The sequence below is a fragment of the Diadema setosum genome, chromosome 12, assembly GCF_964275005.1.
Source record: "Diadema setosum chromosome 12, eeDiaSeto1, whole genome shotgun sequence".
Classification (NCBI taxonomy): Eukaryota; Metazoa; Echinodermata; class Echinoidea; order Diadematoida; family Diadematidae; genus Diadema; species Diadema setosum.
In genome coordinates, this window is record NC_092696.1 from 38482680 (window position 1) to 38495415 (window position 12736).

Here is a 12736-nt window from a genome sequence, read left to right on the forward strand (position 1 = left end):
TCAACATACACAGCTTCCACGAGCCATTTTGTTCACTGTCATACAATTGGATGATACAATTTCATTTTCATTTCAAAGTCTCATTTAACTATCTTAATTGTATTGGATGTATCTATTTCCTGTCAACCTTTCTGCAATTTTCACTTCATCCCTATAGCAGTATGGATGGAGAGCAATATCCCAGTATATCTTAGGGGTCCTATACGTCCAAATCCATATTGATCCATTTTGATTCCATTCCTTAGTTCCCCGTGTCCATATCATAAGTTGCCGCAGTCGGATCAGCTGTAGGTAGATGTATTTCACCAAAAGGTTATATCGCCAGTTTTCCTGGCTGTCGAGGTCATGCTTCGTCCACTAATTCTGTCCGTATTCGAGATGTTCACGCATACTCTGTAATGTAGCAGCGGCTAAAATCGTGCATGAATAAAGTGTAAATGTATGTGTTTGAAAGTGGGGTTATCACGAATTATTAGCTAGTATGAGTCCAAAATCACATTTCAAGGTAAATTAAATTTGCATGTTCAAACAGCTGAGTAACTACAAAGAATGAAAAGCAACGACAAGAAAGACTGCCCATACTCTGTTATAACAACTGTTTTGACTAATCAAGAATTTGAATTCCTTAACGCTCTCTACGGTGGTGCTGATGCGAATATGAATGCATTGCACTTGCATTTTTAATTTGAATGCCCTTTTTATACCCTTGTGTGAGAAACTCATGAAATCGCTTACTGATAAAATCAAATTAAATGAACTAGTTGCCTTTTTGAATGACGATCTCGGTGATCATTCAAATTCACTCGAACTTGAATGACCGCATGTTAAATCGAATGCAAATCTGATAAAAATGAGCGGGAAAACCTATAACAAAGCTCGGTATTACCTCTGTTCATAGAGAATTTTCCATACAATTCCTAAGATCTTGGCCTTCGTCTCACCCCAACAACTCCCTTCCCCCCACCCCCTGAGTTGTTGCCCCTTAGTGGGATTCTATTATACCATAGGGATGCTACCTCCCACGTTTGGTGAAAATCCGTCTGAGATTTTTTAAGAAGATGCTGAATGTGTAAAAATTCAGCCTCCTACTCCACCTCCTCTGCTCCTATCAGGGATCCTTTGAATCCGCCGTAATCAGACATGAAATTTCAGTCATTAAAGTTTTCATAGCACTAATTTAGCTCTATATCCTGTTTTTGGTTGTACAGAAGAAGATGATGAAAAAACAAATCCATATTTTAGAGGAGTAAGATCGTATCTCCACAAAAATGCTGTCTACCAAGTTCGGCAAAAGTCAGTCATAGACTTCTCAAAAGCATGCAGAAAATGTGGAAATTCCCCTTCCTAGCCCTCATACCCCTATCAGGCCACCCACTGGATCCGCCATAATCAAACCTGAAATTTCAGTAACTAGTGTTTTCATAGCTTCAACATACTTCTATTTTTTTATATTTTTTTTATATTTTGGGGGGTGGGGTCGACAGAAGAAGATTAAACAATTCAAGAGTTTAGGAATCTGAAGCTTCAACTACCCCTTTCCCCTCCCTTCGGCAGTTGGGGGGGGGGGGGTGGGCGGCTCAGTTTAAGATTATATCACCAAAAAGATGTTATCCGCCAAGTTTGGTGAAAATCCGTCATATAGATTTTTCGAGGGCATGCAGAAAATGTGAAGAAAAAAAATCTCCCTCCTCCCCCTCAACCACCCCCCTCCTATCAGGCCACCCCTTGATCCACCATAATCAATGCATTAACGATTCTTTTTTTCGGTTCAACAGAGGAAGATAAAAAAAATCCCGACTTTAGGGATCTGAAGCTCTTACTCCCCCCCCCCCCCCCCCCCCGGGTGGTGGGGGGTTGGGGGATCAGTTTAAGAAATTAAAATTATATCACTAAAAAGATGCTATTTACCAAGTTTGCTGGAAATCCGTCAAAGATTTTTCAAGAGGTGCTTAAAAAAAATGAAGAAAATCCCCTTCCTCTCACCACCTCTCCCTCTCGATTAGAGCCCCTTGGACAGGGATGCCAAGTTCAACAAAATTGTATAAGTGACATTTTCATGACTCGGCATCTCGGCATGAGAATGTGCGCGGGAGCGAAGGTGTGGGAGGGGTTTTTCCCCCCTGTGGCCTCCCACGGTAGGGAGCTTTTTCATTTTTGTTTAGCTCTTAATGGTGCGATCAGGTGCATACTTAAGTGACTATTTTTTTTTACTTATTTTGATAGACAAAAGGAAAATATACCTTCAAGTGCAACTATCACTTTAATCTTTTGAGCTATGCTAATTATTATAGGCCCTAGTTGCAGGCTTCGCCCGATGCGTGAGAAAAATGGCTGTCATGCGAGAGATCGTGAGATCGCCCCTAAATGCTTGAGTCTCAAGCAGAATGCGTGAGACTTGGTAGCTCTGCCTGGATCGACCATGATCAAACATGAAATTTCAGTCATTAATGTATTCATAGCACTAATTATCTGTTTTGGTTCGACTAAGAAGATAAAACATTCCAGGCTTTAGGGACACTGAGGCTTCAACTCCCCCCCCCCCCCTTAAAGATCATACAACCATAAAGATGCTGTTTGCCAAGTATTAGGTGAAAATCCGTCAAAGTGTTTTTTTAAGAAGATGCTGGAAATGTGGAAAATTAATTCCCCTCATCACCCTCACTCCCCCCCCCCCCCATTAGGCTACCCCTGGATCCGCCATAATTCAATATGAAATTTCAGTCATTAATGTCTTCATCCAAAGCACTAAATTAGCTCTGTATCTAAAATTCCAGATTTTAGGACTCTCAGGCTCCAACACCCCATCCCCTCCCCCATTCGGCAGTATGGGGGGGGGGGGACCTCATTTTAATCATATCACCATAAAGATGCTATTTGCCATTGGTGAAAATCCGTCATAGATTTTTCAAGGACATGCTGAAAAAGTAACAAATTCCCCCCCCCCCCCGAAAAAAAGGGCACACCTGGATCCGCCATAATAAAACATGAAATTTCGGTCATTGCCTTCATAGCACTAATATCAGTAGCCTTTCTTTACTTGGTTCGACTAAAAAAATTCCAGAGTGTGAGGCCTCAACTGCCCCCCCCCCCCCTTCAGCGGTATTGGAGGGGGGAGGGTTTCTTTTTAACAAATTAAGATCATATCACCATAAGAATCTAACTTAGCTCAATCTTTTTTGGTTGGACTAAGAACATGAAAATTTTTAGACTTTAGGGAATCTGAGGCTTCAACTCTTTCCCTTCCCCTCCTTCGGCGGAAGTCTAAAGGATGATGTATACTTATAGCAATATGAGCCATATTTTATTTTCTCACTGGTAAACAATTCACAATTAAAAGAAGTGCAAGAAAGATATTATTCAGAGGGGTGAAAGTTTAGGTGAGAGTTTCTTCATTTACAGATCGTTAATTTACAGATCAGCAGTTGCGATCTGAACAAATTTAGTTTGTAGAGGGAGACAAAGTTAAGAAACTCGCACCTAAAAGAGGTGCTTTCGTCATTGCCCTGACTAGGAAGGTGGGACTTTAAAGTCCCACTTGTGGAGCATGGGATTTCTAAAATGCCGGGAAATCTCAAAAAAATGCATCAACCGGAAATGTATAAAAAAGTCTCGCCGGGAAATCCAAAAAAAAAAAAAAAAAAAAAAATCAGTTTTGCGGGAAATGTCAAACACTGCTGGAAATGATACAATTATGTATTTCAACTTTATTACGTACCGATGCTGTATAAACGAACTCGACGTCTGACGAAACTGAAAAATATATGACTGATTTTCACCAAATTTGACATATAACATACTTATGGTAATATGATCTTAATTTGTTTCAACAAGTCCCCCCCCCCCACCACCACCACCGCCAAACGGGGGGGGGGGGGGGGGAGTTATAGCCTTAAAATCCCTAAAGTCTGCAATTTTTCATCTTCTTAGTCAAACCAAAAAAGATGGAGCTAAGTTATAGCTAAAATTTCATGTCTGACTATGGCGGATCCAGGGGGCCCTAATCGGGAGGGGGAGGGGGTGGGGATCTAGGAAGGGGATTTTCCAGCATCTTCTTTAAAAAAAAAAAAAAAAAAAAAAAAAAAAAATCTTTGACGTAGTTTCACCAAATTTGCCATGTAGCATATTTAAGGTGATAATGATCTTAATTTGTTAAAATTAGCCCCCCCCCCCATAACCGAAGGGGGAGGGGGTGAGTTATGGGGAGTTGAAGTCTCAGAGTCCCTTAAGTGTGGAATTTTTAATCTTCTTAGTCAAACCCCAAAATATTAACTGCTAAGTTAGTGCTCTGAAGAAATCAATGACTGAAATGGCATGTTTGATTATGGCGGATCCAGGGGTTCCATAAAGGGAGGGTGGTGAGGGAGGGGGGTGAGGGGGAGGAGGGGAATTGCCATCTCTTCAGCATCTTGTTCAACACTCTATGATGGTTTTTCACCAAACTCGGCAAATAGCACCTTTATGGTGATATCATATCTATATTTCGTTAAAATCCCCCCAACACACCGCGGGGGGGGGGGGGAGGTATTGGGAGTTGAAAATTCAAAGTCCCTAAATTCCGGAATTTTCATTCTTTTCCTGTCGTACCAAAAGATATAGAGCTGAGTTAGTGCTATGAAAACTGAAATTTCATGTTTGATTATGGCGGATCGATGAGTGCTCTGATTTCGGGGGGGGGGGGGGTTGAGGGCAAGGAGGGGGGTTTTCAACTTTTTCAGTATCTTCTTAAAAAATGTATGACTGATTTCGCCAAACTTGGCAGACACTATGTTTAAGGTGTATTATTATCTTTACTTATTAAAATGAGCCCCCATCTCTTCCACCGTTGAAATGGGAGGGGGAATTAAAGTCTTAGAGTCCCTAAACTCTTCTGTCGAACCGAAAAAGGTGGAGCTAAATTAGTGCTATGAAGACTTTAATGACTGCCATTTCATATTTTATTATTTCAGATCCAGGACTGCCTTTCACACAAGAAAATGAAAACTGTCCAATAGGTTTATGTAAATGACAATAGCAATAATAATTAGACAAATTTGTATAGCGCAGCTACTATCTAAATAATTATACTCTACTGCGCTGTGATGTAACAGAGCTCCTAACATTGTTACTGATTAGACACACACACAAAAACAAGTAACAAATTAATCAAAGGCTTCTGAAAAAAAAAATGTAAGTCTTCAACAAAGATTTGAAGACAGCAAAGTGACGGGGCTTTCCTCATATTCTCAGGTATTTTATTTAAAAGTTTTGGAGCGGCACAACTGAAGGCACAATCCCCCCAAATTACTTTTGCTTTGAAGTGAGGTTGCTTTAGAAGTCATCTTATCCTGTGTGCTTCGTACATGGGAATACGGATATAATTTTATTGATATTAATTCTGAGAAATGACCAGGTGCTTGAACATGCAGTATACTTCATAATTAAGTAACAAAATCTTAAATACAATTCTCTGCCTTACTGGCAATCAATGTAACTTCATCAAAACGGGTGTATATCTGAAAATTGTGAAGAACTGGACACAAGTCTCTCACATGCATTCTGAACACGCTGAAGCTTGGTTATCTGTGAATCTGGCAAGCCAAACAAAAGTCCATTACAATAATCAAGGCTGCTGCTAATGAATGCGTGAACGAGAGTTTCAGCGTCTGCCTGGCTCAATTTAGTAGAGGCTACTATGTAATCCCGTGAGATTTTTGTGCCAAAATTGATTTTGGGGCTAACTTTGTCAATTTTTGGGTGCTGAATCCAAAAACTTTGGTTCCATTCTTCTTTCGACCACGTCTTAAGCCACCATTTTGAATTTCAAAATGGCCGCCATAGCAAACTGTATTTTTATCCATATCTCATTAAGTAAGCATTGTAGAAGCTTCAAATTTGGCGCAAAATGCATGGTTGTGATGTCAGACACTCTGGTATATCTTTTTCTGATTTTGTGGATTGTTTTGTTACAATTTGTAGGCTGCCATCTTGAATTTCAAAATTGCCGCCATAGCAAACAGTATTTTGAACCATATCTCATACAGTGAGCATTGTAGAAGATTCAAATTTGGTGCAAAATGCATGGTTGTGATGTCAGACACTTTTGATATATCATTTTCTGATATTCTAGAATGTTTTGATACAATTTATAGGCTGCCATCTTGAATTTCAAAATGGCCGCTATTGCGTTTTTACCCATATTGCATGTTGCAATCATTGTAGGAGCATCAAATTTTCAATAGTGTACATGCTTGTGGTGTCTAACGTTCCAGTACAGCTGTTTCCTATTGTGGATCATAAGATATTCCACCATCTTGAAATTAAAGAGGGTGGTCATAGAAAAACATATAATACTGTGGTAAGCGCCTTAGATGAATTTGCCAAAATTGTCATAGTTTAGACCGAATTCATTTTCCGGTCACGCAGAACGACAGCCATCTCTTAATTCAAATGACGTCATCAAGCCATCCTGAGGGGCGAAAACTACGTTGGGGAGGGGAGGAGCCCCATAAAATATATACCACTTCCCGTAAGTGTGGGCAAGCATGTAAACGTTATATCCCACGTCCCATGATAGCCAAGTGGGTATGTGGTTCGCGTACACGTGATTTGTTTTTGCCTCTCAGGCAAAACTTTATTTGGTGTCGTGGAGCCTCTGTAATACATGTAGTTATATTCAATCCCAGTTATTAAATATTTTTACAAAAGCAAGCATTGATACGATTAAAAGTGATCTTCAAAAACTTGATGCTGCCTCGAGAGAATGAAGACAAACAAGGAAAAGTCTTGCAATGGCAAGAAATGCCATGGTCACCCTACCAGGCTTCCCATTCACAAGCTTGTTTGTTGACCACAGAATGAAACGACACATCAGGGAGCTCATAACTGCTGGATGTATTTCTGGTATAACACAGAATGAATAAAGAATCCAATTAGAAGGTTTTTCCTGGTTGCCCTTGTGTGGGTCATCGTTTGATACGATTGACCATGATATTTTGCTTTATAAGTTAAGTCATTACGGCATTCGTGGGACAGGTCTAGAGTGGTTTAAAGACTACCTCAGTAATAGAAAGCAATATGTTTATTTAAATGGTCATGAGTCTCTTTTGAAAACAATTTCTTGTGATGTCCCCCAAGGTTCCCTGCTTGGCCCGGTCGGAAAAAAAAAATGGAACCAAAGTTTTTTGGATTCAGCACCCCCAAATTGACCAATTTAGCTTAAAAAAAAAAAAAAAAAAAAAAATCGATTTTGGCAGGAAAATCTCACGGGATCCAATAATTCGACATAGCAGACCGTACTAATTACGGAGTTTTCCCTACACTAGGAAGACCGAGAATAAGCGTAAGCAATCAGCTGTGACAGTCCCCGTACTCGGACTCCCGTCCGTATATCTAAGCAGTTTCGCTTTCCTGTACAGGTACGGACGGAGGCGTGGGGACAAGATCGCTGATTGGCTGGATGGCTGGATGGCTCACTCCCGTCCAGCATCGGGAGCGAACGCTATTTTGGCCGAATACCGTACTCGTTTTCCCAGGATAGGACGTTTCTCGGATTTGATCATGCGCAGAGGTAAATTTTGCACACGGCACGCTCAAATCCCGGCCGCGTCGGCTTGCGAAAACTCCCTAATCAATATCTACGAACGTGACGCAAGTTATGCCACATAATATGAAAGGGAGACTTGTATGTGGTCGATATATGCTTCTCCATGTTTAAACGAGAATCAAGCCATACACCCAGGTTTATAAATCAAGTTCATCTATATGTCATCAGTACGTAATTTCCTTGAAGTAGGGCCTACATGATCTGTACATTTCTTGGCAGAGTTTTAACATTTCCCGGCAAAATTGAACATTTTTGCATTTCCCGGAGAGAGGTCTGTACATTTTTCGTTGAGGCCATTTCAAGCTATTTTCATTTCCCGACGTTTTTACAAATCCCGGCACCACAGCATCTCCAATTATATTGAAGAATCTAGGAGTATATGAGGTAAGGTCTACCACATTTGAGCAGTTAAGAGCAAAAATACCACATTCCAGAAATCAATACTACGCTGCTTTTCATTTCATTTTATTTCATTTATTTTCACTTAATAAACTTTACTTTAGGAGGTTCTTATGGAAACTGGTCGAATACACTAAGGTATGTACATCAATACTGACAATAGTTACATTCAGATGGCCATCCTTAACTTCAAGGATAAGCTCGTAGTTCAGTATGAGGCAAGTGCCGCATAGTCTCTTTCGTCACGAAATGACAATTTCATGACGAATCTGTATTTCGTCGACATATTTGTCATTTCGTAGACAAAATGGACGTTTCACTTGTCTACAGCGACACTTGGCGCCCCATCCTTAGCTGCGAGCTTATTTTTGAAGGTAGCTAATCCTTGAAGTTAGTTTATCCCAAAAGGGATCACCGTCTGATCGTACCCAATGAATGAACAACAAGAACAACGGATATGGTTTTGAAATCTTATGTGGAATCTACGCGAAGAAGTTAAGAATTAACGTACAATAAGAAGAAATCCCAAAGAAATGGCATACACCATGCACACATGTTAATATCTTACATGTAGTTACAAATACACATACGCAATAATGATGAAACTTTTCAAATATCATTTAGATAGAAACAATATTTGTACCAAGAAATAAATTTTATACTCACCCTTTTGACTTCCATTCCTCGTTTTTCCTCCATCATGTACTTCTGATGGCAAAGAGCACAGAACAATATCCCTATTATGGAACTGTCATCCGAACTCAACTCCTAAGATATCTGTCAAATAAAAATCTGGTTGTCTAGAAGTTCTTTCAAAATGCAGAGTAAGATGTCGTTAAAGCTGATTGGATGACCGTAAACATGGTAAACGATGCACTAAGAAGCTACGCCAAATGCTAAGAAGCTACGCCAAAACACTCGAATGTATACAGGATCCAATGACAGAGTCAGCGGTATTTCGTTGGTCAAAGCTGACTGGATAACCGTCAACGACGCTCTGGAAAGTACAATCCACGCCGACTGCCTTTCAAACGCGAAGGTAGAGAGGATCAGATCATAGGGGCAGTGCCATCCCATTGGTTAAAGCTGATTGGATAACAGAAAACAATGCATTGAGAAGTACAAGCCACGCCCAATGCATTCAAGAAGACCAATGTAGAAATGCTTCAATGATAGGGGCGGTGACATCTCATTGGTTGATTTTGATGCTTATGAGAATGCGTAAGGTCATGGGCTATCATCATTGAGCGATTTGCCAAAGTTGATGTGGCTCTCCCTAGTGCCACCGAAATGCGTAGTATTGCTGCCTCCGCCGGAGGAGGTTATGTTTTTGAGAGCTTTGATCTGTTTGTTTGTCTGTCTGTTTATCCCCCATTTAGAGACTTTCCCCGGGCCTGGCCATATATCAGGCATGTGAATACCTTAATGTCATCTGTCACTTCTGGCTCCATTGACCATTCATCACCAAGTTCTCTGAGAGGAATGGGGGGGGGGATTACCAATAACAGTCATGGGCACTTTATAAAGTCAAGGTTTAATACCCTCTTAATCATACCTAAACGTATATATAAATATACATAAATATTGTTTCCTTCCTCAGACAACTTCTTGCAGGTTTGAAAAAAAAATAACTTCAAACCAATTTGACATTCATTTGTTGAAAATCGAATACAGAATGTAAGCAGGATTCATTTTCATGAGAATTACACATTCCATCAACTTGATACTGACAATGTTAGGGGAAGCAGCTATTGCCCTTGCTTTCTGAAAGCGATTAGTCAAGTGAATTTTAATGGAATTCCCTTTATATTTTCTTTATATTGTTGTCCACTCATGACCTCATAATCTCTATAGTAGTCTCCTCATCCAGCGGTTCCAACACCAAAACTTGTAAAACTTGTAACTTTTGGATAGATTGCCCGATTTTCCTCTACTTCAACTGATATGTTCTACTAATGTTGCTGCTTTCACTCCATCCATATTTCTCTTTGGGTTTGGGTTTCCTTTAAACCTATTACAGTATGAGGGAGGGGCAGGAGGAAGAGAAGGAACGGTATCTATTCCACATTGCCTTTTTTTTTTCTCCTAGACGGACAAGACACAAAATGTGTCTGTTTTAATGCTCGTAACATTTTACAATCTAAATAGCACTCAGATACTGCACGAAAATTCAAATGGTGCTTTTTAGTTTAATTTCATTGTCATGGGAAGCACTTACAAATGTATCTTGTTCAGTAAAATCCTCTTCTATTCTTTTTTTCATATTCTTTCATATGTTTCAAAAAACCATAATGAGTTGAGCCACGTCGGATGATAAAATAGTTTGAATCATATTACTTCGCAATGTGCACATCATTTCACGAGAATTGCCATGCCTAAATGCATTCACCTTGTGCGCATGTGGATTCGCTATTTTCTGTACCATTTCATTTTCCTATGATATGGAGTGTCGCATTGCGAATCTCTCTATCACGCGCTGTATATCCCTGAAAGAGAAATTTATAATGTATCATTATCATTTAGAATTCCCTTTATTATCATTGCTGTTGTTATTCGCTCGGTATCAGTCACGCACTACCGATCACATCTCGTTTTACGGAGCACGCCATGAGCGCAGTGAACCAGTATAGCAGCTAAAAACTCATGAAATTCATGGACGACACACCAAAACCCTGCACAGTCTTTCCACGGCAGTCGGTAGTAGCTGGTGGTATATAAACATGCTTTCAGGAATCGGTAACATGGTCCCAACCAGTGCGACCAGTTTGAAACATCTCCAAAGACAACAAACACTTCAGTAGACCCTTCAATCAGTGTCTGTTTTTTTTTTATCTCTCTCTCTCTCTCTAAGATCGTGTTTAAAAGTAGAAAAAAGTTTAAAAGGGAAATAAAAGGAAATAAGGATTTTTTTTTTTTATCAAACAAGCTTTGAAATGTGAAAAGATGCAAAATGACACTGCAAAAAAGTGCATTGTTTAGGAGGTTGTGTTCATGGTTACATGTATTAAAACAATGTCTTTCGGCCGATCAAGAGTCGGACCCGTCGTCTAATGCCATTCGAACAGCGACAGTACCACCAGGCTATCCCTGGTTGCCGGCAGTGACATGATGAACCTGGAACAAATACCCAAGTTTCGAATTCCCGATAATGATGATAATAATAATAATCATCATCATCAGCTTCTTCTTCGTCTTCTTCTTCTTCTTCTTCTTCTTCTTCTTCTTCTTTTGATGGCTATTTAATAAAACCTCAGGCCCCCTTAAGCATAATCACATTTTTCATCCTGGTCACACTGCTACAGAGTGATGTACATGCCGTCATGGCACTAACGAACCTTCGAGGACAAATCATATTTACATGTGAACAATATGTCGTGTGGTAACATGTACATACAAAGCGCTGCTACAATAATTGACAAGACTTGACGCTAGATTAGGGGTTTCCCTCAATACCTTGTTAAAGGGAATATCCAGCCCAAAAATCAGTTAGGCTGATAACAAAGAGTAAAATGTTACGAGTTCAACGATACAATTTTGATCGAAATCGGATGACATTTTGAAGTTTCGCTTTTTTGGGGGGAAACAGTTCTTGAACAGTCAATGCGATCGATTAGTAGAGCTAATCGATCGCATTGAAAGAAGTGAGGCGAAAATAATAAGTAGAATAATAACTACAAACCACAATAACTCACAAGTCGAAAGAAGTCACCACTTGATAAAGGAGGTCAACACTTAACACCACGCCTTTACAGCCCTACAGAGTACAATGAACGCACAAGAACAATACTCGAGGAGAAACTGCTTAAGAGTTTTCATGTTTTTGGTGATGAGGAATCTGCTAACGAGGACACACCAATGAACTCATCTGCAGATGAGCGGCTTGATTCCCCACTCCAGAAGCTTGACATTGAGCGTTCACACCAGATTATAAGAAGGCAGACGGAGGCTAAACACCGGGAACAATCGCATCACAAGGAGCTCAAAAGGAAAAGAACAGAAGCCACGCCCCATAACTATAAAGTTCGCGTCGTATCGAGTGAGATAGCAGGTGATTGGTCAACGTCACCGGCTGAAGGGAACTAGAATCGCAGTCGAGGAAGATTTAACAAAAGCCAACGCGAAATTTCTGCAAGAAATAAAGCAATGCTCCAAGGTTCTCTCAGCCTGGCCGTCTTATGGAAGGATCATAGCATTAATACCCGCCTCAGGAAACAAGACGATCAAACGTGTAATCACGTGCGAAAATGACCTGAACTTGATACGAGTACTGCCAGTTCCCTAACTGAATGAGTACATCAATAGATTATTACCACAGTCTTAAATTCGATTCAGCTAAATATTGGTGAATTCTCAGTTGTATTTGACTGACGTTTATGATTTTTTTTTTTGTAACTCCTGTCGAACATTGTGCAAAATAGTTTTTCTACTATTATATTCGCTGTGTGTTTTTTTTTTTTCTTTTTGACTTGTACGTGTTGTAGCTAGTGGGCAAGCAATATACATGTACGTTATGCTCTAAATGTGTCAAAGATAATCGAAAGGGTCTTTTAAGTACACATTGTGAAAGATGGGCGCATATTTCATGTGCAGGTATCCTTGTAGGTGTCTGTGACGATCTATCAGAACAGTTTTTTTTTTTATTTGTTTTTTGGCTGGAAGTGTACAAAATTCTTGATAAACCAATAACCTTTCTATTATGAGAAATGCACAAATGATTCAAATATTAATACACAACGCAAACCTCAAAACAGGTGG

General features: G+C 39.9%; 1 protein-coding gene across 1 annotated transcript in view; it reads left to right on the forward strand.

Moving 5' to 3' along the window:
- Positions 1–11836: 11836 nt before the first annotated feature.
- The window catches only part of LOC140235938 (L-asparaginase-like), a 61362-nt gene continuing 60462 nt past the window's right edge, over positions 11837–12736 (forward strand). The window contains exon 1 of the mRNA XM_072315930.1: positions 11837–12029. Within this exon, the coding sequence (XP_072172031.1) occupies positions 11837–12029 (193 nt within the window). The remainder of the gene's footprint in view (positions 12030–12736) is intronic.